This window comes from Dermacentor variabilis, chromosome 3 (genome assembly GCF_050947875.1).
Source record: "Dermacentor variabilis isolate Ectoservices chromosome 3, ASM5094787v1, whole genome shotgun sequence".
NCBI classification, from domain to species: Eukaryota; Metazoa; Arthropoda; class Arachnida; order Ixodida; family Ixodidae; genus Dermacentor; species Dermacentor variabilis.
In genome coordinates, this window is record NC_134570.1 from 196,514,790 (window position 1) to 196,542,377 (window position 27,588).

General features: G+C 46.5%; 1 protein-coding gene across 1 annotated transcript in view; it reads left to right on the forward strand.

Annotated features, from left to right (window-relative positions):
• Nucleotides 1–27,588, forward strand: part of LOC142576586 (fatty acid synthase-like) — a 285,463-nt gene that overhangs the window by 78,648 nt on the left and 179,227 nt on the right. The window contains exon 10 of the mRNA XM_075686771.1: nucleotides 13,022–13,225. Within this exon, the coding sequence (XP_075542886.1) occupies nucleotides 13,022–13,225 (204 nt within the window). The remainder of the gene's footprint in view (nucleotides 1–13,021; nucleotides 13,226–27,588) is intronic.

A 27,588-nucleotide genomic window follows, 5' to 3' on the forward strand; every position in this document is an offset into this window, starting at 1 on the left:
CCAGTGTTTGTAATTCGAAGAGCCAGGAAGCGTGCTGTAGACGATGATGATGATGAGATTGTGTGCGTCGCATAGAAATTGATTTCTACATGACGACGCTTTTGTTAGTGAACTTCCACGTTGTCATGTCTGTAAGTACAGCGTCGGTGGCACAAAAGTGGGTCGAATGGCAATGATAATAACGAGCCTCAAACAAGACAGATAGCCGAAACAGAGTATGCGCCTAGAATGAGGTAGTCGGTGGAGAACGAAAAAATCCTCCTCAGAATTTATGCCAGCAACGACGACGCAGATACAATGCCACCTAATTTACACAGGAGCACACAATATCCATAGCAACCAGCCCAGCAAACTTACAGGAAAAAAAGAAGGTATCGAGATCCAACGCACATGGTTGGAATTTAGGTGAAGTGACGCTTTCGTGAAGCAGTTAATGCAACCCTATAAGTTTACTCGTTTCATTCCTGCATTTTTGATGTAAAAAAAACTGTGGCGCTCATGTGCTCTCGCGTATTGATTCCAGTCCAAGGTGACTAATTTCATATACGCTTGCATTTCAGCATTTTTTATACCTAAATTCACTAGCCCTTTCTTGGACAGTCCCCGTTGTAGGTACCATATTATGACAACTGTTATCAACATGCGACAATCATCTCCAAGAGCTAGTTGATATTGGCACGATACGTACTTCAAGCTTCATGGCTTGTGTCATTATATATAAATAATCATGATCAACAAGAGGACCGGCTTTTTCACCGACCCCTCGGTGTATGTATCTTCCATTGTATGGAAACATAATCATCGTTACCAGGCAGCGGTCATATCAAATGGTTAGCTGCTGTTGGCACAATATTGCCACTTGTGTTTCTTTATGATTGTATATCGCTTCTATAACACCGTTTTTCTATCACGTCTTTGTTATGGCCACTGCGTTTTCATTATCTGAGTCATCACAAGAGGCGTTATCGACTGTCGACGACAGTTCGAAATTTGACGTCAACCCCATCCTCCGAAAACACAGGCAAGAAGACTTATGCAGCCGTCTCCAGGAGTATTCCAAATGGTTCTCGACTTCCTCGAACTTTCGGCTAATCTTAAATCGTATGAATTCGGGATACTTGATATGAATGCATCGGTGAAAGACAGGGTGAGAAAACAGAGAAAAGTAAGAAATTTCACTGTGTTCCTCACTTGTTCGTGCCTTTTCGCGCTGTTTTTCACGGATGGATACGCGAAACGTAAACGATGGAGCAACGCATCATTGCGTTTCAGTCAGCAGGGCCAGTGCGCCGCAGCATATACCACTTTTTAACACGAGGACGTGACGCTGCCAGGATACAAGCCAGATATATTTTGTTACGACATAATCCAGCCGTCCAAAAGCCCCTGGTCATAGCCTATTGTGCTCGCGAAGAAAGAAGGCACTCTGCGGTTTTTGTGCCGGTTATTGACGCCTCAACAGCGTCACGAAAAATATCCATGGCGATTCCGCGGTAAATGCGAGAGAAAAGCGTCATCATTGCGCCGTATAGTTTTGGGATCTCTGATCCATTATTTAAACCACGTTCATCACATTGCAAAGTGTTGTTCAGGTGCTAACTCGACACATGTACTGCCTATTCCAGGGGCGAAGCGCAACAAGCAGTGGTCCGCTGCAGACCGCGGTCACTTGCACCGTACAGAGGGAGTCCCAGCTCTCATGCATGCCATTTTTTTTAAATACGAGCCATTCTACATGAAGATAACGAAGTTATAGAGAAATCTAGACTGCTCCGCCACCGATGCGTCTTTCGGAGTCAGCAGAAGAACGACACGCTAGAAAGCGTCGTCGCAGTCGCACGTATTGCATCCAGTTCACCCATCCAGCTTGGCCATTGTTGCTGCCGCTGTGATCCTACTCCCGCTCGAGGACTCCAGCAAACGACATCGCATTTGATGTAGGGACGGGGTGCACCTTGAAACCTGGAACTTCAAAGCAGGGCTATTCCATGCATTCGCGTCACGGCGGAAGGCTGGTCAACACGTCCAGCAGCGACGATACCTGCCGTGGCCTGCTCTGGTGCACTGCGTGAGCGCGACCCTGCCATTTTCATCAGGATAGCAGACCATAACGTCGAAGACTGTCTTGCTTTCTATGAAAGGGTGAGCAACGACAACGAGTGGGACAAGGCTACGAAATTGAACAATGCCATATTCTGTCTGTTAGCGTAGCAAAGGTGTTTCGCCTGCCTGGAGTCCCCAAGCTTCACGTGGAGCAACGTTTCCTTGAACGAGCCCAGCGGAGTGGTGGGACATCCACAAGCTCTGTCGAGTTATTTCATGGGTCTGTGCAAGCGTGTCAATACGACAATGGCAGAAAGCGACAGGATCGGACATATCTTAAAAGACGTCGACAAGGAGCCATTAAATGAAATGCACCAGCAGCAGCTCGATACCACAGTGCACTGGTAGGCTTTCTTGCTAGTTTCACTGTTGCCTCCGATGACCTTCCCCTCTTTGATGGTGCAGAATAAACAGTATGTTCGGGAAGCGGTGAACCGCCAACTGTCATTAGCTCCTCTGACACAAGAGACGCCCTCCTTTTTGTTGACGCCTACGCTGCAGCCCATCATTCAAGAACAAGTCGTTGAGCGCGTTCCCCATGTCCTTCACAACGCTCATGCTGCAGCGGCAATCAGCTATGAGCAGGTCGCTACGATGCCCGCAACGTCGACCCGTGCCTTGCATTATGAAACAACGTGGACAGCACCGTCTCTCGCCCGGTTACTGCGACACTATTCCTACGTGCAAGGCCCATGCACGGCGCACCCCAGACATTAGGCGGATTTGTTACCCCTGCGGAAAAGCTGGCCACGTGGCACATTTCTGCAGGGGCCGGATGGCACCTACTGGTCGTTTCGGACAACCAACTTTGAACTAGCCTCCTATATCATTTGAACACCCTGCTTCACCGGATCTGCCCTTTTCATTCTATGAGTGTATCGGAGGAATCCGCATTCGTCAGTCGTCGACCGCCTCCCCCTCGCCGCCGCTCCATATCGCCCCTGAAGCGTCGGCCTACCATTCGTCTTAAAGAAAACTAGTCACCGGATCTGGAGGCGTGTACTGCGTGTCATGCCAAATCTTCAAGGCCTCCTGTTTCCCCTCGTAAGGTGTTTGATATGATCGTGGAAGGAATTCACACACTAGCAGTTGTAGACGCACGAGCCACGATTTCGGTAATGCATGCCCGTCTTTGGCTCAGACTTCGCTACGTGATGACGTCGCTTTCAGGTCTTTCGCTATGCACAGCTCGCACATAGCACATTGAGCCATTAGGAGTCTGTAAATAATGAGTCGTCTTTGAAGAGTAGCCTTAAGTTATTGAATTCTTTGTTCTCGTCACTTGTTCTCAAGTCGTCATATTACGATGGGATTTTTTGTGAAGCCATCATGCCGCCATTGACTGCGACCGCGTCGATGTTGCGTTCCTCCCTCTTTATGCCATGCCATTTTAATATAGCTTCCTGTCAAACTTGTGGTCACAGAAGACGCCGACATACCTCCGTGGTCGTCTGTGATAGTCCCTTTGTCCCGTGACTCCCTGTTTGGCGGTAGTGTGCTTTTCATGCAGTCTCAACTCTGCCAGTCGCTGAATTGGTCCGCTGCTTTCGATGCGCTTGATTTCTGCAGTGGCGCCACTTCAATGTTTGTATGTTAGCCAACGTCACTCCCGCTTCAATCGTTACGCCGAGAATGCCTCAGTCGTGCTTAGCCGTTTCACTCACTTTTCAACACAACATGCAGCTTACATCGCCGCTGTAGACCCTGTGCCTTCGCCTCCTTCACCGCGACCCTTCCCACATCGATCGGTCACAACCTTACACTGACGCAACACGACGAGCCTCTTCGTCTGCTTCATCAATTGAGCTCTTGATTTGATTGCAACAGAACTTCTTTGGCTAAAACGACAGCTGTACCCCACACCATCGACACTGGCTCATGCTCCTCTGCAGCAGTGACCTTACCGGTCTTCGGCCACAGAGGGGCGCGTTATTGACGAGCAGGTGACCGACATGCTATGTCGTGGTATTATTTCGTGGCGAAATATCCTTGGGCAACCCCAATTGTCCTTCTTGAAAAGATGATTCCAGTCAGTTTTGCGTTGATTATCGCCGCATGAATAAGAAGATCACGCAATAGAGTGTGTAGATACCTTACAGTGCATAGACGGCGCACTTGACTGTTTAGAAAGAGCCGAACTTTTTCCTTCCTAAGATTTTCGCTGTGGATATCAGAAGGTGCACATAGCCGAGGCTGATCTCTGTAAGATTAGATTTGTCCCGCCGGACGACTTGTATGTATGCCGTTTGGCCTTTGTGCCGCGCCGGCTACAATTCAACGGATGATCTACGCTATTCTGCGTGGCTTGATGTGGCAGACATGCCTCTGTTACTTAGATGACCTAATCGTTTTTGCCTCCAACTGCCAGACACAGCTTCAACGCTTGAAACATGTTTTGACCGGCCTTGCGCAAGCTGGCCTGCAGCTAAAGTTACATAACTCCTTTCTATGTGCAAAACAATTAAATTTACTGGCACTTATTGTTTTCAAACATGTCGTACTGAAATGCGTGAGCCGAGTTCGGATGAAGAGGAGAACGAAGGCTGACCTGACTCGCGTGCGGTGCTGTGAATTGCTTTCGCTGAGCGATGCCTTTTCATTCTTCATCTTGTAAATAAACGCTGTACATCGTCACAGTTGTGGTGGAAGGAGCGGGGTAAGCCAGCTACTACCTCGTGCTACCTGAGGGACACCGTCTGTCCACAACGGAAGCCCAACAGAACGAGCTTCGCCGCAGTCGTCCCCTTGCGGGCTTGGCGCCAGTACCTCAAGAAATGAGCTCGAACGCAGACACCAAACTAAACGTTATCCTGCCTCTGAAGCGATGCGGTCAAAATTCAAAGCAGCCAGAAATAGGACAAATGCGATGATTCGTCGCGCCAAGCGAATGCATTTACGGAATGAATTTAAATCGGCTCGGACAGACACCAGGGGTCGCATAACGTAAAACTATTCCGATATGTTTTTATTCCAATCTCCTGACGTCAAATTTGTGTAACCGCCAACGCAAGCATCGGGCGGTCACCAGCGGGGTTACCTGAACAATCCAATCAAATGCTCCCCTCGTTCATAGGAGGTAACTTTTGTTTGCTTGGAAACGAATAACATTGCCTGCACTGTGCGGCTTGTCTTATCTTATTGGCTCACAAGAGGCGAGGAGCATACTCAAGTGGAGAGGGATTTGATGGGGTCGAGGCGCTGCACTGAATATCGATAAACGCATGAAGAGGGTGGTGCCGGCGTCTGTGATTAGTCCGTTTCCTCGTGCTTAGCTTGCGCTTGCTCGTCGAAAATTGCCGCGGCATGCAACGGAAGCTTAAGAATGACGCTAAAAGGGATCCTCAGTAAAGAAGAGTTGGCAGAACGAGGTCCTAAACGTGCCGAAAGTTCTCGAAAACGTTACACGGCCACGCAAAAAGTTTTATTACACGCAAATAAACCCATGCTCTCCAGCAGGGACGAGTAGCCAGTGCCGGAGCGATCGTCGGCAGCCATCTTGTATTCCTTTCGGAAGGGGGCAGCCTGCGGCTATTCAGAAGAAAATTCAGTTTTGTTCGGCATATCAATGCATCTTTAACGCGTACGCGTCACTTTGACGCGGTAAGTTTTTGCGGTTTTGTGACGTCGCGTGAGAGGAAGGTGAAGTGGGTGCAGCCCGAAATCTTTTGACCAATAGTCGTGGGCTAATGGCGAAAAGGCGTCGAATCAGAAATAACTATTTTTTTTTGGTCAAGTTATGCATAATCACTGTATACTCGTCATATAAGATGGGGAGCTATCGCGGTTTTTGTGATGTCGCTGACAGACTGGTGAAGTGGGGGTGGTCCAAAAATGTTTTTGACCAATCGTGATGGGCTGTTTGCAGAATTGGAATATAATATTTTGGAATAGTTTTACGTTATAGGGCCCCAGAAAAACATGATCCTTATTAAATAACCTTAGAGACGCTAATAAGCACCGCAATCGCGAATGTGATTTCACTTCTTTCGGTACTGATGACCGCATTCTTGCTAATGATTTTAATACTTTATTCTCTCGAGTGTCGGGCTCATTCATTGACATGATATAAGGCGTCATTGGTTCGCGACTTAATGCCACTAGTGCACATTTTTCTCGTGATATGCTGAGATCTTCTTTACACAAGTAGCTCGCTGTCAAACTTGCCGCTCTTTGAAGCCTCACACGTATCTGAGGACGTGTGACTGCCGAAGTCCAGACAAAGATGTCGTCTGCGTATATTGAAACCTTCATGGTAGTTCGCAAGTAATCAACAAGTCGAATAAGAGCGAGGCTGAATAGCGTCGGGCTGAGAGCACCGCCTTGAGGAACGTCCCTGCTGGTATAGAGTCGCGTAGTTGGGCCATCGTCAGCTCACAGAAAGTATGATCTTGCAGATAGGTAACTTCCAATCCACAAGACTCGACCATCTAGGCCAGCCGCCGCAAGAGCGTCGAGAATGGCCTTATGTAATATGTTATCGTATTACTAGACGATGTGTGTGCTGTGCTATGTGCTATCTCTCTCTCCTCCCCATCTTTCATCCACCCATCCTGCTCTCATGTGTAGGGTAGCAAGCAGGTTGAGCTAAACTGGTTAACCTCTCTGCCGTTCCTTTTCCACTTTTTCCTTCCTTCCTTCGTTCTCAAGTGTGTTGAACTTGTCTTTAGAACGTAAGGAGATCGTATGTGGCATCCTCCTTGACGTCAGCAAAGCTTTCAATAGCGTGAGTCATAGTATTCTGTTAACCAGGCTTTCAATATTAGGATTTCGTGGCACATTCCTGACGCTCCTGGAAAATTTTCTGCGTCACAGGCGCCAGCAGGTTTCACTAGGGCAGGCTATGAGCGATTTCTTTGTAATAAAATCTGGTGCCGCCCAGGGGTCTATACTCAGTCCAATGTTATATAATATTTATGTGAATGACCTTGCTGATACGGTGCCTGTTGGATTGTATCAGTATGCAGAAGATAGTGTCATTATAGCTGAATCAACACACTTTATGCATGCTTTTACTTACAAGCAACGGCGACTAAGGTTATGGACTAGTTTTCCTAACTTAATATTAATACGTAAAAGACAAAACTTATTTGTTTTCACAATCCTCTGAAGAAACTAGACATCGATTACCCGTTCGCGCTTCACAATTCAAAGTGTTCTCTATGTCTGTGTAAACCTCTAGATTATGTGACTTTTGTAAAATACCTTGGTTTCTACTTCGACAGTGATTTTCCCTGGAACTCCCACTTAGATTATGTGTGCAAACGACTTCGCGTGGTATCTTGTGCGCTATGCAGTTCGAGATTTTATATACCCCTATCTGTTCGAAAATTTGTTGTACGTGCGTTATGTTATAGTGTATTAAGGTACAGCATAACAGTTTATGGTCATTGTTATATTTTTGGGCTAACTAGGGCCAACTATAATCTACGTTCTATTCTAAAGAACATCAGCTATGATTTAAATCTTAGTGACAAAAGTGACGTTTTCAAAACCGTATTTATGCCGGACTTTAATCAACTACTGCTGGAAACAGTTGGGCTAAAGCATTTCGGGGAAAGCAATTTCAAAGTCAAGTACATTCCCTCACGCTGTTTGCGGCCTAAGAATCTACCTCGTACCGAGGCGTTGTACAAGATATGGCAAGAGAATACGAGACTACTATGTTCCTGTATATTTTAACAAACTGTCTCAAACCGTCTTGCGCGCTCAAACCAAATACAATTTAAAAAAGGCAGTCAGGCAAATTGACAACTAGTCGCCTCAGGGAAACTACTCGTTTCTTTTTCTTTTCCTTCATAGACTAATTTAAATGGGAAAAGTATGTAAATTGAATAACTGTTTGGTTCCGCTGCCGGCCAGGAACTGCCACTCAAGCCCTGTGTTGCTTTGGCAGGCCTGATATGTACCCTGCTTTCTTTGCAACTTTGTGGAATAAAGAATTATTATTATTATTCAGCAATGCCCGCGCGATGAAGACGCAGGCGTGTATCGTCCAGTAACTCGATCGATCGGTGCAGTGGTGATGCACTGGTCATGTTCAATGCATCGTGCACATATTCAATTTCCCGGCACGCGTTAAGTCCGGACACAGCTAGCACATGCCACAGAAGTGGTTTCCATTCTTGGGCAGCGCACACACAAAAGAAACACGAGAAAGAACACAGGACAAGCGCTGGTCGAACAACTGAAAGTTCTAATTTGAATAAAAGGAAGATATACCCATTATGATGATCAAATTCATGTGGATTACACGTAAAAACCGTCATACACTCCCGAGTTATCAATGAACGAGATCGCTTCATTTGCCAGTTGTTTATTTGTTTCGGCGCACCGAAATAACCCCCTGTCTGTCATCATCTTTCTTCGTACCATTTTCGTGTGAATCGGGAGAATTTCACTGTGGCATCAACGCTTTTGGGCTTACATTGCTGTCCGTGACAGTTGACAACAAGCTAATAATTTCCAGTCTTCAGAAGAGGCGCAGTCACAAACAAGAGACGTTTAGCGCGCAGCACGATCTGTGCGCGGGCGCGACCTTAAAGGGAAGGGGTGGAAACGTACACCCGTGGGAGGTGAAATCGTTACGCCAGGGGAGAAATGAGCGCTGGCGTCTAGGATGAAATAGGATGAAACTTGGCGTGCGGACGTGTACAGACGAATAGGCTGACATGCTAGGGGAACATTTCTCCGACTTCCCGAGTTCCAACGCTACACAGACCCCTTGTGCGTCCGCAACAACTGCGGACTGCGCGGCCGTGCCTGACGGGAGCCGGCGATCGCGAGCAAGAAAGGAAAGCTGGGATGCAGCGCAAAGACTTCCTTCGCCCTCATGATGTCGGGGGGAGGAGAGGGAAGGGACGGAGGGAGGGAGGGAGGAGGTGGCGATGTACTCATGCCTTTGCGCGTACTACGGTTTCGCCGCTCAGTTTGCGCTAAAGCGCGAAGGTCGCTTCGCTCGCTGCTGATTCCGCGCTTCCTCACGCCAGTGTTTCGACAGCGAGTGTATGCAGTCATCGAGTGTGAGCTGTTGATGTTCGCCTGCGCGCGGTGACACTCCAAGCTTGTTAATTTCGTTATAAAGCGAATGGTTCCAAGTTTATATGGACGATAAGTTTAATAGCATTTCATGACAGGGATGTCTAGTTAATTGCTATCGCAATCGATGCTTAGTCTTTCGGACGAAACTGATTTTTTAAATCTTGTTCACAATTTCTTTTTCTTTGCTGTTTAACGGTTACACGCCAGTGCCTTAGTTAACTACAAGTTACCTTTGAGACCTTTTAAAAGGAGTCATAAAATCTCGTAAATTCAAATTTACCTACAGTGATGGCATGACGTTCTGGCGCTACAGCCTTAGAGCTAATAAACCCCTATTATCGTATCCTTCCGCTCACTCCAAACTGTTAAAAGCGAAAATCTGTTTCAGTAACGCACATAAAATCGTGCTCACAGTGCATAGATAAAGGGATGAGAATTCAAGCCATGCGCCTGCGTGATGCAGGTTATCCCTGCCACATTCCTTCATCAGTTACCGAAAGGCTGCTAACGCAAGTGCAAAAAACAGGAAGCACTGATCGTGAGCAGGAAAAAAAAGCAGCAACCATGACAAATAGAAACCAGTAGTTATACTGTATATTCACCGTTTATTGCACAGTCTAAGGAAAACTTGACGCCGCGGTATCACAGACGTGGTTTTCTCTGCACCTACTAAACTACTCAGGCTTGGCAGAAAAAGAAAACCCGCGAAGAAATAGAGTAACAAGCGCTGTCATGTAGAAAGCAAGCACACGTTTGTGGAATGTAAATCTTCAATTATCTATCGCATTGTTTTGATGAGTTAACATTTGCGTCGCTAAGTCAGACAGACGTGTAAAAGATTCTGCGAACACAAAAATAAGTGACAAAATGACGTCAGAAGGCTTTCTGGCTCTTGATTGCAAACACCCATGCGCCTATCTCTTTCATTAAACTCTCATTACTGGTAAAAGTAAATGCGAACTTTCTAGACTCAAAATAGAAGCTGAGCAAATTACTGCTCTCGAGATGGTTGTGTCAGTAAGCCTCCACTCGCTTTCTAAGATAAGGAATTGACGTTTCTGCGCATACCATGAGCCATCACTAAATGTTTCGCTGCTCTGATTTGTGTGACCTGTACATGTGGCTGCGACCCAGGTGAGTTAGCATGTAAGTACAACCTGGTTTTGGAGGACAGAACATTCTTGGAACTTTGTGCCGTGGGTGTTCTGTGTGTCTTCTTATTTCCACTCATATTCCCGCTAAAAACCTCAGATCAAAATTCGAAACAAATGACTCCATCATAAGGTTACGTGTACGCTCTGAATTGTTTGTGGCATGTTCTAGAAATAACTGCATTGCGAGTGTTGCTTCTACATAACCTTGGTGCGCCGATATGAACGATCGACAGACCAGGAGGGGGTGGGGTTTCCCACTAGCGCTCTCGCTGCCATCGACATCGAGTTGTTAAGAGCCCCGGGTTCACCCAAAAATATCTAACGTTTATTTTCTCGGTTCCGCCATCTTGCCTGCATGCTTGTCTGCTTACCGCCTTCCACTCTCACATTTAGGTGACGGTGTATACTACCCGGTTGTTAGCTTATCCTCCGTTGCAGGTATGGGTCATGGAATGAGATCCATAAGCACGCAACACTCCTTTATAAGAGTTGGTTAGTTTTGGTGCGATAAGTACCACCCGCTTTTTGACCAATCCCGCGCTGCGGTTATGCACCACAGTTTTGAAATCATTATTGTAATAAACATGTGCTGATTTTCTAGGAGTTCGAGCTTGGTTTCACTTGAAAGGAGCGTATGTCCCATTAGCAGCTTGGGAAGTGTTTACCCAGGGAATTCGAGACACAGAAATCGAAACTATAGCTAGTCTATAGTCTATAGGGTAGGTTTACAAACAGTGCCAAGAAAAAATAATGCGAAAATTTAATTACAATCTTCATGAACTGAAATTATAAATTCCCGGTGCATGTATAGAAGAAATAACTCTTTTTAATAGCAACTTCAAATCCTAATCTTGAACGCTATCGATGCGCTCACTATTCGTTCATGTACAACCCGCGACTTGCACTCTGTAAAGGCCAGGCGCTACGTGATAAACGTCTACATGCGAATTCCAAGCATATCACACATATATTCAATGACACGCTTGTCACAAACAATGGAGATATTATCACGGAATTTAAAATATATTATACAGCCCTATTCAGCTCTAGTCACACGCCAATTATGCCTTGATACCGTTCGTCTCCCTAGTAAATCCTCTTTCATAGGACAATTTTCCGATATTAGGGGAAAACTTACTGATTAAGAAGTAGAACTTGCTATGGATCAGTTACCGTTTTCAAAACACCATCTCCAAAGAAGAATAAAGAGCCTTTCATTTTATATTAGGACTGTTTTAAAGTGTCTGCTCCTAGTTATGATGAAGATTGCCTATAGCTGAAAAGAACTGCTTGAAGGACCCGCCACTGATCCACATATGCCGCAGAAATGGCGGGCTCTTCGAGAAGTTGACAAATATATAACGGACTCTACCGCTTTTGACGGCGCACGTCTTCGAAGGTATTTTAGTTGAAAACAGGGGGAAAGTTCTTCGCGCTGCTTTCGTAACGCATGCATTGCGAGAGGCGATACCGCTCTCTGCATTATTCCTCAATTGCATAAAAGGCGTGCCACTGGTGCTCCAGAAGGGCACATAATATGTACATCGTGTTGCGATGCAAGACCTTCTTTACAATCGCGTGCGTAGAGCCGATTCCTTTCCACTGTAAACGGCCTTCACGATCGACCCAGGCCATGTCAAAACCCGTTTTAACATTTCTTTGAGGGAGCACTTTAAATCTGTGAGTATGTCACTGCTATTGCCATCAAGCTTTGCTACTGCCATCGTCTTGTTGCGCTCGTCACACACACTCAGTTGCTCGCCTGAAGAGATGATGATTTATAAGCATGCCCTTAGCCTCTTTGGTTTACTCAGGTATACCGTACATGTTTCTCATTCTGGAATTTCTGTATACATCTGCATAATATTCTTTTCCCTCATAACTTCTCTGTCTACGTTCCCTCGCTACATATGCCTGGAACGGATCCGGTCACAATAATTTGTTCCCTGCTTTTTTTTCCAACAATGCTCTAAAATGTCTCTTGCTTATCGCTACTGCTGAGCGCTTGATGCTTCCGTCCACTACAAATCTAAGCGCTTCTGGAAAGTGTACGTTGCCTCTGGCCCTCACTGGGTGAATCCCTTTGCATTCTGTTAGGATTTGCTGATTGATATCCGGATTTTTGCTGCAGCATACACGCGCCCCAGCTTGTTGCTAATATTTTCTCCGGTATGTCTTTGTCCTTAGGCAACCAGTTGGAGCCTCAAATTGCAATGCGGAGCCCTTAATAATCATACAGATTTTCCGTTCTGATTTCTTTCTTCCCATTCTTGTGAATCCCCACGGTCTCTCTTGCTTCCATTCTTTGCATCCAATTCGCTGTCTATTTTTCTCTCTCTTGCTTTCTAATGAGTCTAGCTTGTGGTGATTTCTATTTACACTTTCAAATTACGCTCTGCTTCGTTGTTAACTTTCTAGACCTCTTCATCTACTCTAAGTGTGTGTTTTCGGGTACATATGCCTCTACACTTTAGCCGCCCGTTTATTTCGATCCACTTTCTCAGTCTTCTTTTAGGGCTACATTTCCTCTGCGCACCACGGTCTTCAAATGAAGACCCGCCCATAGCATTCCGCACTACCTCACAGACATGCTGCGCCATCTGGTAACGCATTTCAGAACCCTAAGCAATGCTCAGTAGACAGCTATTCCCAAATGCTTTGCATGCATAAGTAAATTCATTCCAAAAGTGTGTTGAGTCTATACAACCTTTCTTGTTCTTGCCTAGGTCATTCCTGAGCCAAAGCCTCGCAGCCAGCGCTGGGTGTGCACATCGCTTCCTGAGAGTCGCTGGCACGAGCCCATCGCACAGATGTCCTCGGCCGAGTACCACGTGAACAACCTTGTCTCACCTGTGCTCTTTTGCGAGGCGTTGCAGCATGTTCCAAAGAACGCCATCATGGTAGAAATCGCACCGCACTGCCTACTACAGGTCAGCATCTACCACCGACATTATACGCTCTGAGACGATGCGTACGCGGCATTATTTTTATGCGTGTGCGAGTATTTTAAACTATGGAATACTGAATCGAATAGTATGTGACGAGGTTTATTTGAGTCGTCGAGCGATAGCCAGAAACAGCGGCTTTCAGGGCAGCATGCTTAGCGGTGGTGGAAACCGGAGTGAAGTCTGAAGCGTCAGGATGATATTGAAAAATTGTGTCTCTGGTACAGGAAGATTCATGGTCGCAGATAAGGAAGAACGGAGAGAATCGGGCTGTCGCCTGTTTGGCGGTGTTGTATGTTCATGTAACAAACGGTAGAACAAGGTCCCAGTTGGAATGATCCGAGGAGAATATACGCGGAGCCCATGTCGCCAAGAGTACGGTTGAACCGCTCTGTCAGGCCATTTGTCTGGGGGTGATAATCACTTGCGCTGCGGTGTATAACGTTGCATTGATGAACTTCACTGCTTCAGAAAGAAACACACGCCCTCGGTTCCTGAAGATTTCACGAGGAGCGCCGTGGCACAGAAAGAGTTGATGGAGGATGAAAGAAGTGCCGTCGTGCGCTGTGGCCGCTGGGAGGGCAACAGTTTCCACGTGTCGCGTCAGGTGGTGCACCGCCTATGGCGCCACACTTGCCAGAAGGCGTAAATGGCAGAGAACTATATAAATCAATTATGACATGGTCAAAGGGGTGGACAGGGCGTGGAAGTAGCTGCACTGGAGCGACTGCATGAGGAACCACTTTGAGATGTCGGTAATTAGGGCAAGAGCGGGTATATTTGCTGACATAATTGTGCATCACCCGCCAATTATATCGAATTCGAAGGCCCGTGTAGGTACCAGACACACCACCATAGCCACTCTGCGGGTGAGCGTCACATGAAGCGCAGATATTACGAAGAAGTTAGCGCGGGACCACTAGAAGCCACTTGCGGCCATCGCAATGGTATTCAGTAATGTGGAAAACTGGGTGAGTTGGTGATTATTCCTCATTCCCTGATGGGGAAGCAGCTCATTGACAAAGGCAAGGCGAAGATACAGAAGAATACACGACACTCGCTGCACTCACAACTACTTTATTTCAGGACAAACACTTTAATTTATATGCCTACGCGCCCCCAGACGTCATAGATAGGTAACCCAAAATTAAACACATCTTCAAGTTCATTTTCACGCGCATACTCAGGCGTCAAAGATAGACAACATATCTATCATGGTGTGTAATCCTATCCCCATTTGTTGCTCCCCTAAGAAAATTTTTTTACGCATTTTTTCTAGTGTTCTTCCAGAACGGTGACCTTTTGATTGCTCAGAAGAGCAGATGGTTGACTGATACAACGCTCTTCTCTCTTGTAAATGTTAAAAGCTTCCACTACTTCCCTGGGCAGCTGAGCCTTGTGGTACGATAGAACTGTAGCGTCACTGCGAAGCGGCCAGCATCCCTCGTGTGAGCAATCCCCTTCAATGTGGGAATGAATGTTTCCCCCCTGTGACCTTTATTTCTTGGTCTTGCGTTTACGCACCGACCCGTTTGGCCGATGTATAATACTTTTCAACAATATATAGGCAAATAGTATATAACCTACGAGCTGCACTTGGCAAATACTTTCCTGTGATTGACCGAGCATCTATAACCATTCACTTTTATTTTTGTTGAAGCCCTAGGACCCATCAAAAAGAGGATGACAGTATAAAGATTACGTCAATACGATATGCACACAAGATTGCGCATAAGCTAAAAAACGCAGGAAGCAAATATCGTCTACAAGTAGTTTTCTTTCAGCACCTAAAAACTTGGTAGCATATGCGCCCGACTAGATCGTATAGTTTCAACAAAAATAAAAGCAAACGGCTATAGGGGCACGGGCAAGCAGAGGGAATAATTTCTCAAGCGCAGGTCGTCCGTTGCGTACTGTTTGCCCATATCTTGTGGAAAGATATACATCGGCCAAACGGGCTATTGTGTAAACACAAGACCTTTGGGGCATAAATGGTCACTGGGGTAAATATTCATTCCCACATTAAAGGGTATTGCTCACAACATGCACGCTGGCCGCCTCCCAATGACACTACAGTTCTATCACACCAATAGGATCAGCATACCGGGGAAATAGTGGAAGCTTTTCACATTTACAATGGAGGAGAGGGCTGTATCAGTCAACCATCTGTTCTGCTGAGCAATCGTGAGGTTGCCTTTTTGGAAGAACACTAGAAAAATGTGTGATAATAACTTTGTTAGGTTAGCACCCAATAGGATAGGATTGCACAACATGATGGATCTCTTGCCTATCTTTGACGCCCCAGCATGTGTGGGCAAATGAATTTGGAAATGCTTTAATTCTCACCTTGCTTATCTGTAACGTCTGGGGGTGCGCAAGTGTGTAATGTGATGTGTGTGCTCTGAAATAAAGTAGTTGGGGGGGCCAGTGCAACGAGTGCCGAGTATTCTTGTGCCTTCGCCTTGTCAATGAGCTGCTTCACCAACACGGTGTCGTCATCGCAACGGTAATTTCGGCGGTAGAGAAGTCCATATCGAATTGCGAAGTGTGTTACTTGACAGCGGAGTACACGAAACAACGGAAGTCGAAAAACATTCTTCAGAACCTTCGGAAGAGCGGCTATGCCTGGGTCCATTTGCAGCTCTGAAGCCAAGTCTGTGACCTGCAGTGCTAATACAGCGGCTGTCAGGGGCGAAACTCTGTCTACGTCGGGTGGGATTTGCAAACATGATAAACTGTCGGCGTCAAAATATTTGTCCCTGGAGCGGTAGACAACCCTGATGTCGTATTCCTGTAGACGTATGGCCCATCGCGCGATGCGGCCAGACGGCTCTTTAAGGCGTGACTATCACCAAAGCGCATGGTGGTCTGCGACGATGTCAATAGGTCGACTGTACAGGCATGGCCGAAGCTGAGCAAGAGCCCATACAATGGATGTGCATTCGTTTTCAAGCACAGAGTAGTTCGTTTCAGCTTTGGTGAGAGTTCGACTGGCATAGGCTACGACGTACTCGCTAAAGCCAGGTTTTCATTGCGTTGGCACTGCACCCAGACCGATGCCGCTGGCGTCATTGTGAATTTCCGTAGAAGCATTCTCATGGAAGTGACATTAAAATAGTGGCAAGGTAACTAGACGACGTAAGATGGTAGATGCGGCGTCACATTCATCTGACAAAGTAGAAAGGTCACCGGTACCAGACGGAAGCTGTGTAAGGCGTGCAATTACATTAGCAAAATTTCGAAAAAAATGGCGAAAGTGGCGAAAATGGCGCACACGCCTATAAAGCTATGCAGTTCCTTAAGTTTTGTTGGCTTAGGAAGCTTCACCTCGGCTTGGAGCTCAGCGGGATAAAGAAGGACGCCATGTTTGGAAAGACCATGGCTCAATACATTTATTATGTGGCGCCAAAAAGCACTTCATGTTAAGCTGCTGACCAGCATGTGTAAGGCAGGTGTTTAGCGCAGTAGATTTGTCTCGAATGCGGGCGCAAACGCTGCAATGTGGTCTAAACAACAGAGGCATATCGGCCACTTCAGGCCACGCAAAATAGCGTCCCTTCACATGTGGCCGGCGCATTACAAAGGCCAAGCGGCATGACATCAAATTCGTGCAAGCCATTGGGTGTGAAAAATGTGGTCTTACAGTGATCAGCGTCGGCCGTGTGAACCTGCCAGTATCCAGAGCGCAGATTTAAGGAAGGAGGCTTCTTGTAAAGAAACGCGCCGTCTATGCTTCGCAAAGGCTGGTCCTCTTTTGGCGTGATCTTATTCAAATGACGATAATCGACGCAAAATCAGACGGAACTATTTTCTTTCAAACAACGCAAAGAAAATAATACTACAAAATTGTTACAAGCTCAAAGGCACCCAGATTAGTATAAGCGAAGCTTATTCTAAAAGGATTGTTGAATTACGAAAGAAGCTGTGGAATTCTTGATCTGAGGAAAGGAAAGGTGGAGCAAAAGTGGCATTGGTCTGCGATAAATTGAACGTTAATAATGTAATGTTCAGTTGGGATGAAGATAAACATGCAAGGGTCAAAGTTGTGCAACAACTTCGCGCAAGAAACCCCTGACATCGCCGTACAAAAGAGGCAAAGTTTAGTAATATTAATGAGAACGCCAGAAGTATCCTATATAAGTTGGAATCCCTAGAGAGCATTGTCTTGGAGCATGAACCAGATGTTATGGGTATAACAGCGACATGGCTGTGTTAGGATGGAAATGATTCAGAGGTCACACCCCCTGGGTATTCAATTGTCAGAAGAGATCGGGAAGGTCGAGGTGGTGGCGCCGCATTCTTGATAAAGAACGGTGTACCATATGATAATCTCGAGACCGAAAAAGCGATGGAAACGGTCTGGATCAAAACAAAGTTGGGTGAACATCAAGTCCTTATTGGTTGTATTTACAGGGCTCCTAACTCACCCGTAGATGTTTTTTGCATTTAAGAAAATTTATGGAGTCTAACATGCATCAAAGCAATAACATTATACTTTTAGGTGATTTTAACTTCGCCGGGACAGACTGAGGTTCGAAGTTGTGACCAGCTTTTGGAGCTACCTTTCTGTTTAGGTCTAAACCAGGTAGTCGACTCCCGCTAGGGGGCTAAGCAGTGCTGACGCACTTCGCATGGGCTCCTGCATTTTTCGGCAATTTTCCGGACACCTGCTTTTATTCATCGAAACTGTGGCATCGACGGAAGCGGCACGGGAAGCGGTACCGGAGGATATCAAGTTTATGAGCGGTACGTGGAATTCTCGTCATTTTTTGCCGTTTGAAGGTTTCGCGCCACGGTAACGGAGCTAACCCTACAAGGCTAAGCAAGCAGCCGAACGCGCGTGGCCCGTGACCCGCGGAGCGTATCCCGTGGCTCGTGAGCGCTCGTGAGCCGCCGCTCGCTCTCTTCGAGAGCGACTCGGCGCTGCCGCCGTGTACCAATGACTGACGCATCCGACGCAGCAAGTGCACGAGAACTGAGCCAGGAAAACAACAGCATTGAAATGCAGGTGGAGACGATACAAGAGCAGCAACAACTGGAAGCGGGGTGGACGTATGACGTGAACAGCGGAAAGGCGATAAACATCCAGGAAAAATGGCACACATGGGAGAGGAGAGGCAAGAAGACCCAGGTGCATACAAAACCCACAGCCGAGGAAGCAGACCAACTACGAACGCAGCAAGCCGGAGCAACAACACCTATTGCGGGAAACGTGCGACGTTATAGAAAACCGAGACTTCCGCCTTTGCCAGTGGACGACACGAAGATCATCTACAGACCTAAGGCGGGATTACAACTCTCCAAATGGACATTGGTGGCAGTGACACATGCCATCGGCCGAGCTAGCAAGTTGTCCCAGAAAGACTTCTACGACAACATCCGGATTCAAGTGCAACATGCCGAGAATATAATAATCGCAAGTACACCAAACAAAGACATAGCGTACGACATGCTCCTCAAGATCACCAGCATCCAGCTTGGAGGGTCCATTTACGAAGTCAAAGCACATGTGAGGACCCCAGAGGGCATCAGCAAAGGCGTAATCTACAACATCCCGCCAGGCACGAGCGAAGAAGAACTACTACAGGGGCTACGAGTATCCGCAAGATACACGGTTCTCGCAGCACGCATGCTGGGAAGATCGTCAACAGCACTCATCTACTTCGACGGACCGCAGGTCCCATACAACATCATATATAAATGCTGTGACTACCGCTGAAAACCATACAGGAAATCTGTGCAATACTGCAGAGCCTGCGGAGAACTAGGGCACCGGCAAGATATCTGCCCGAAACCCCTTATCAACTTCTGCTACATGTGCGGGATGGAAAATCAACCGGAAGAACATGACTGCCAACCCAGTTGTAAAATCTGTCAACAACCCCATGAGACAGCAGGGAAGGGGTGCCGACATAAACTGAAGCCAAATCCACCACCGTACAAGATCAGACTGCAATGGGAAAACAAGATCCAAAAGCAGCAACGCAGATGGAACTCAAATTCAGACTCAGACTTTCCGGCACTATCCGAATTAAGCAGTACCTCACTACAGAGTCCACGCAGATCCAGAAGTCACTCCAAATCAACAAGTGGTCAAGCAAACGATGGACCCCGGTGAAGATCACGATCTGGATCCCGTACACGCAACCCACAAAAGCGAGTCACGTATGCAGACGCTGCAGAAGGAAACACACGAGCACAAGAGCCCACGGAAACCGAACGAGACCAGCGAGCACAACTCCAAAATCAACAAGCCCTCATTGACAAGCTCATACAAAGGTGCAAAGAACAAAACACCGCCAATCAAGCCTCGAAACCTCAAGGAATTCCAAACATTCCACCGCCCCTTACGGAAGAAAGAATCAAGGAAATCGTAACAATGGAGGTGCGGAAGCAGATACAGGAGGCCATGGCCACTTTTGCAAAGGAGATAACACAACAGCTCCTGCAACACATCACCGCTCAGCTGGCCCCTATCCATGCTACCCTCCAAGACCTCAGCAACTTCATGTCCTATGCCAAGCAGAACCACGTAACGAAAGCCACAGTAGAAAAGCTACTCAACAACACCGACACGGCTCGCAAGAAAGCACGTAAAGACCTCCACAATGCAGCCAGACCGGAATCCATGGCCCGGGGCGAAGAGAACGATATCGAACAAGATGGCGAGTAATACCAAGAAGAGATTACCACAACTCCCAATGAAGCTGTGGCAATGGAACTGTCGCTCTATCCGAACCAAAAGAACAAACCTCCAAGAACTGACCAAACTAGAACAGCCAGATATCATCGCTATACAAGAAACTTATTACACCAATCTGCGCATACAGGGATATGATACACACACCGGATCTCACAGAACAGCCATCCTGACGAAGAAAAATCTGACCACGCAGGATCACACAATTCAGGGAACAACTGTGGAATACACCCTAGTGGAAGTGCTACCTGAGAAGAAGACACACCAAAGACTATACGTACTATGCTTATATAGCCCACCCAGGGATCCGTTATCCGACTTTGTAAACTTCATTACGCAAGCCAGAAAACTATCTAAAGGACATAAACTCGTAATAATGGGGGATTTTAATGCCCCCCACACAGCATGGGGTTACCAGCACACGACCAAGAAAGGAGCGCGAGTGCACGATTCGGCGCAACAAAATCACCTCACCCTCTGGAATGATCCTAAACTACCGACCCGAATAGGCAACAGTGGGTCCAGGGACACAAATCCCGACCTCACCTTTACAGTAGGAATATCCAAGGCGGAATGGACCCGACTGGAAGAAAATCTCGGCAGCGACCACCACATCCATCAGCTTGAAATCCTGCACCATAAGAAGCCGAGTAGAACAGGAACGGCAAAGCTGACGGATTGGAAGGCCTTCCGAGAAGACGACATAGAAGAAAACATCGAAAACATTGAAGAGTGGCTCACCAAAGTGGTCAAGACGGCGGAGAAGCATACTAAAGTCATCCAACTCACGATGGACACGCCGGCCGTAGACTCTCACCTCCTACATCTTTGGGATGCCAGAAGAGGACTACTGAGGCGGTGGAAAAAGATGAAACTTAACCGCAAACTGCAGAGACGGATCGCTCACATAACAAAGCAAGCAGAAGAATACGGAGATCAGCTCACCAGGCAGAATTGGCATAAACTGTGCTACCAACTTCAAGGCACACTCAGCACGAAGAAGACCTGGCATATACTGCGAGCCCTTCTAGCTACCACCAGAACCAAGACCCAGCAAAGACATGACCTCAAGAAAATCATTAACTCCCATCCAGGAACAGACAAACAAATTCTGGAAGAAATCAAGCGTAAACTTGTCGGAGACAATGCCCCCAAGGTTACCGATCCCCTACCGTACAAAGGCGAACCAAACCTCACCCTCGATAGCCCTTTCACGCTTCCTGAACTCCATGCCGCCCTTGCCAAATTGACCCGTAACACATCGCCAGGAAATGACAAGGTGACCAACAAGATCCTACGAAACCTCCCAGACAAGGCCCTAAATGGACTCCTCGACTACATGAATAACTGCTGGGAAAAAGGTGTGCTCCCAGCAGAATGGAAGCACGCAAAAGTAATTATGATTCCAAAACACAACAAGCCACTGCAAATCAGCAACCTACGACCAATCTCCCTTACTTCCTGCGCTGGAAAGCTGCTCGAACACATGGTTCACGATCGCCTCACCACATACCTCGAAGACTCAGGACTCATGCCCGACACAATGTTTGGCTTCCGACAGCTCCTCTCAGCACAAGATATACTACTACAGCTCAAGGAAGACCTCTTGGACCACCTAGAGCGCCACAAGAAGTTCTCTATTTTAACAATAGATGTAAAAGGAGCCTTCGATAATGTGAAGCATGAAGCAATCCTCCAAAATCTCCAAGATATAAACTGCGGAATCCGGACCTACCAATACGTACACGACTTTCTCAAAGATCGCACGGCTACGGTGGGTATAGGCAACATCCGAAGTGACAAGTTCGAAATGCCCAACAAAGGAACTCCACAAGGGTCAGTCATTTCACCTTTGCTGTTCAATCTCGCAATGATTAAACTCCCACAACGACTCGATGACATCGAAGATTTAAGCCATGCAATATACGCCGACGATATAACGTTATGGACAAAAGCGTCCACAACCGGCCAACAGCAAACTACTCTCCAAGAGGCAATCGATCAGATAGAACAGTACCTCTCAAAATGCGGTCTCCAGTGCGCCCCCGAAAAATCAGAGCTACTTATACTCAAGGCAAGGACCCGGGGAAGACCAGCCTACGTCGCTCCAGATCCCAACGTTAGACTCAATGGAATCGATATCCCTCAAGTTGGCTCCCTCCGCGTCCTTGGCCTCACAATACATAAAGACGGTTCTGGGGCAGCTACACTTCCGAAGCTTCAGAAGACCCTAACACAAGTAACCCATCTCATTCGGCGTATAACCACCCAAAGAAGAGGACTTAAAGAGCAAGAAACCGTCCAAATAATCCAAGCACTCCTTATAAGCCGGATCACATATGGCACCCCGTATCTACTCCTCAAGAAAGCTGAAATTGAAAAATCAACATCATCATCAGAAAAGCAATCAAGAGCGCACTAGGACTCCCCAGTACGACCTCAACCACGACACTCCTCAAACTTGGCCTCCATAACACCTGGGAGGAAATGAGCGAAGCGCACAGAGCCAGCCAGCTGGAACGCCTTAAGCTGACTCAAACAGGAAGAGCAGTACTTCGCAAGCTCGCATACAGCGAAAACTTCATAGCAGACTCAGACGCGAAAGCTCGATTGCCGCCACTTCTTCGTGACTCTATCTCAGTCGCTCCAATACCTCGCAACATGCATGCAACATACCACAAAGACAGAAGACAAGCAAGAGTTAGGGCGCTTAGCAAGAAATACTCAGAGAACCCCAACACGAGATATACAGATGCGGCAAAATACCCAGGTAGAAGAGCATACGCAATTACCGTGACCAACAATCAAGGGAAGGAGCTAATCGCTGCCACCATACCGGCCAGAAATCCAGAAACGGCGGAGGAAGTGGCCATCGTCCTCGGCATCGCCACATGCAAAGACACAGCAATCATCTTGAGCGACTCGCAAACAGCATGTAGAAACTTACGAAAAGGCCGAATTTCTGCCGCAGCAGTGAAGATTCTCAAAGAAATAACAAGACGCCAAGAACTACCCGACACCTACGTCGCATGGACCCCAGGCCACGAACACCTGGCAGGAAACGATGCAGCACATGCTGTCGCCCGAGAGCATACCAGCCGGGATTTCCTGCCGCACGGTCTCCGGAAAGCGACGAGGGTGGAGGACATTCCCATCAACTACGCCGTAATATTGCAACATTACCGACTGGAAAGAAGACAATATCCTCCACCTCATCCAAAATTAGGCAAGGAAGAAGCCACCGCCCTCCGCAGACTACAAACAAATACGTATGTACATGGAATTATCATGCACCGAATGCACCCCACCAAATTCTCATACCTATGCCGGTATTGTGACGTACCAGACACGCTCCCACACATGGTGTTGGTGTGCCCGCACCGCGAGAAAAACAGTGAAGATGATGCCTCAGAACCGCTACAAGCGATCGAAGAAACGTGGGAGGCAATGTTAAAGGCACAGAGCCTGGAAGATCAGCGAAGTCTGGTGGACCGGGCCCGGGCTGCAGCATTAGCCAACGGCTTTCTGGACTAAGAGAGCCGCCCACCTAGGGCGAAGAAAGGACACTTTCTCGCTGTTTCTTACAATAAACGTTCATTCCTCCTCCTCCTAAACCAGGTAGTGACAGATTATACAAGAATCTGTGAGACGAAGTCATCAATAATTGAATTAATTTTTCTGTCAAATTCTTTAATACCATATCTAGAAATACGTAAAACGGAGGATGGTCTTTCGGACCATAAAATGGTGCAAGCATTCTAAGCTTAGGACCTGTACCATACCCATGTGCTCTTCATAAAACATTTTTGAAGTTTTCCTCTGCCAATGAAGTTGGTGTGTTAGACTTTTTAGAGCGTTCTTTCGACCACTTTGTTCATCTCTTTGAGTCAAATACTAGTACAGATGATTTATGGGACTACTACTTTGCAACGGTCATGGATTGTATTAAAAACTACATACCAAAATGCTATAAAAGAATTAAAAGGGAAAATCCTTGGATTACAAGGGAAGTTATACATCTAAAGAGAAGATTAAGGCGAAAACGTGGGGACTGTTCGAGGAATCCAACCCCCGATAAGAAGATCTCAATTCAACACATGAGCCATCACCTGAAATGCCTTATAAAACACTCTAAAGACAACTTTTATAATGTGACACTTACGAAGCTCCTTAATGAGGCGCCCAAGAGTTCTGGCGGTATGTCAACCCATCCACAAAACCGTTATCCTCAGAATCCTGCAGTACTGCTGCAATGCAAGCTGATAATTTTAATGCTTACTTTGCATCTGTTTTTACTGAAGTTAATGGTCATACACCTCATGTAGCCTACACAGCTGCTAGACCACCCATTGCAGACACTGAAATCAATGAACAAGGCGTTTTTAATCTTCTGCTGAATATTGATGTTAAGAAGAGCCCTGGTCCTGACGGCATTCCAAATGAATTTTTACGTAGAGATGCAGAATGGAACTCTAAATACCTAACTAAAAATTTTCAGTCCTCTGTTGAAAGTGGTTGCCTCCCGGCAGCATGGAAACGCGCAAAAATCATACCTATACACAAAAGTGGCAGTACAGCGGAAGTGCGAAATTACACACTAATTTCTATTACAAGCGCGTGGTCAAAGCTCCTCGAGGACATTATTAATAAACAATTAGTTTCTTACTTGGACAAATACAACTTGTTTTTTTCTGGACAGCATGGTTTCCGAAAACAGCTCTCAACAACCACCCAACGCATTGAAATTGTACATGACCTCTCTGAAACGTTAAACTTCCGTTGTCAAACAGACATAATCTTCCTCGACTTTGCGAAAGCATTCGACAAAGTGTCCCATCCGAAGTTAATCATAAAAATTAATTCTGTATTTCAGAGCCCCGCAAACACTCAGTGGTTTTCATCTTACCTTTCTTCTAGAGAACAATGCGTTGATTTCGGGTGGTGCACATCACGCCCTTCCCGTGTTGTGTCCGGAGTTCCGCAAGGAAGTGTCCTAGGTCCTCTTTTATTTCTGATCTTTATAAATGACTTGCCCAGTAATACTAGCGTCCCTGTCAGACTGTTTGCTGATGATTGTGTGATGTATAATAAAATTTGGGATAGTAATGATCAGGCCAATTTACAGTCTAGTCTGCAAATAATTAAAAAATGGTGTGACGAGTGGCAGATGGAACTAAACGCAGCGAAGTCTGTTGTTATGTCCATAACGAGAAAGAAAAAAATTGCATTATCCTTACAATATAAATAGCATAACTGTTAGCAGAGTCGATAAACATAAGTATCTAGGAGTAACATTCACTTCTGACCTCAGATGGAATCAACACATCGATGCTGTATGTGGTAAGGCCAGCAAAGCGCTCTAGAGCCTACGACGGAATATAAGTGCGTGGACACCTGAGGTCAAAATTTTAGCCTATAGATCCTAATACGTCCTATCTTGGACTATGCTAAAGCTGTATGGGATCCCTACACTAAATCCAACCAACAAAAGATTGACAGAATCCAGAGGTTAGCATCAAGGTTCATATTTAACAAGTATGGCTACTGCCAATCCCCCACTGAACTTTGTAAGCTTGCCGACTTACCTCCGCTAGACTTACGTACCAGGTAGGAGCGACTGAAACTAATTCACCTTATGATTAATGGTCACTTGCTTGTCGACAAACACAACTTCTTCAAAATCTCGACAAATGAAATATCCAGACATCGTCATAGCCAGTACATCACAACCCCTCAAGTCAGAAATGACTTGAGGGGGTGTGATGTGTTGAATTGAGATCTTCTTATCGGGGGTTGGATTCCTCGAACAGTCCCCACGTTTTCGCCTTAATCTTCTCTTTAGATATATAACTTCCCTTGTAATCCAAGGATTTTCCCTTTTAATTCTTTTATAGCATTTTGGTGTGACTGAAGTACAGCTTTGTCCCGAGAGGTATTACGGAATGGAATGCGCTCCCCGACTCTGTCATGTCGGCCTCATGCGTTGAGGAATTTTTGCAATGTGTACACGTTATTCTTTTTGCCGCTAACTAATATGTATATCATAACTTTGCCAAAGGTGTATCTGTTTATTTTGTTTCTTATTTTGGGGGGGGGGGGGGGTTGTAAGGGGTAATAGAATCTAAACTGATTCGCGTCCCTGTTGAAATATCTGCAGTAGTTCATTTACTTGCTTTTTGTTATCATACAGTATCATTGTATGTGTTTGTATTTTCCACTCCTGTAATGGGCCTTCACGGGCTGACAGTATTATTAAATAAATAAATAAATAAAACATTAGTTAGCCTGCAGTAGCGCCCACTAATTTTGGGAACAATATCTGCTCGTTATTATTTTCGTGTATTTTCTCAAAAACAAAAACAAAAATTATGACTCTCCCGTAATCGAGAGTAGACGTAAGCACGAAATGGCCACCGGCAAAGCAGATTGGTTGGAGATGATACCAGCCGCAATCTCAAGCGGGTGCAGTGCGTGTCCGCAACGGCACACCTCACATCACACCACAGCACACGATCCTATCATGAACTGAACCTCAATGCAAGTGTCTTCTCGGCCGAACAGCCATCCACGGCATGCCGGACAATGCCGGCTTGGTGACGCAGTCTGGCGCCATCTCTCGAGCCAGCGCGAAACACGTGCTGAGTTATACACGGAGCGTTGGCCTTGAACAGGCAACCTTGTCTCAGCACGAAGCATTACAATAAAGTGTATGGTGTCCTGTACCTGCGTCTGGAACGTCGCTATTGGAAATGACGAAAAACTTCCGCGTACAGGAAGTTGCAGCTTCAGTGACACTGTCATGTGATGAACAAGCGTTAGGAAGAACTCAGAAGCAACACTTTTTACATCTTTCGGCAGTAACTAGCGTATGTAATTTGGTCTTGTTCAAAGGAATGGGAGTCTGAGGCATTTTTTTAAGTTTGGCTGGTGGAGCGGATGATCTTGTTTTGTTGTCGCATAGGTGCCCGGATAACAGCTCTGGCTTCTGAGTCAACGTCACTCGAAGATCGCGGACAACGGGAGTGAGCATGTTGGTCACCGGCTCTCAACAGCCCATCTCTCTGTGGCCGAAATCCGGTGACGTCGCGGCAGCAGAGGAGCAGGAGATCCAGTGTCGACGGTGTGCGAGACAACTATCGCTCCACCCAAAGAAATAGTGTGGCAATCAATGAAAGCTCTGAATTGAAGGAGACGGAGAAACTTGTCACGCTGCCTCGGAATAAGGTTACCTTCGATGAATGTAGTCAAGTGGAGCGGGGATGAAGCCGAAGGCACAGGGTCTATACCGGTGCCGAAGCGGTAGGTGGCTGTCCGTGCGTATTGAAGAGTAAGTGCACCGGCTCAGCACAGAAAAGACATTCGTGGCGTAACAAATGAAGCCCGAGTGACGTTGGGTTATAAAGACACATGAGAGTGGCACCGGCGCAGAAATCAAGCAGAGCGAATGTCGGAGGAATCATTCGGCAACGGGTGAAGACGTCAGACGGCATAGAAAGCACGCCACAAAGAGAGTCAAACGACATGGGGACGGTCACAAACGACCTAGACTGTTCTAGAGAAACTGGCCACCCTGTGTACACAATCATAAGTGGAACCGAATAGGGATATTGAAGCACAAAAATATGAAAATCCAATCCCAAGCAAGTAG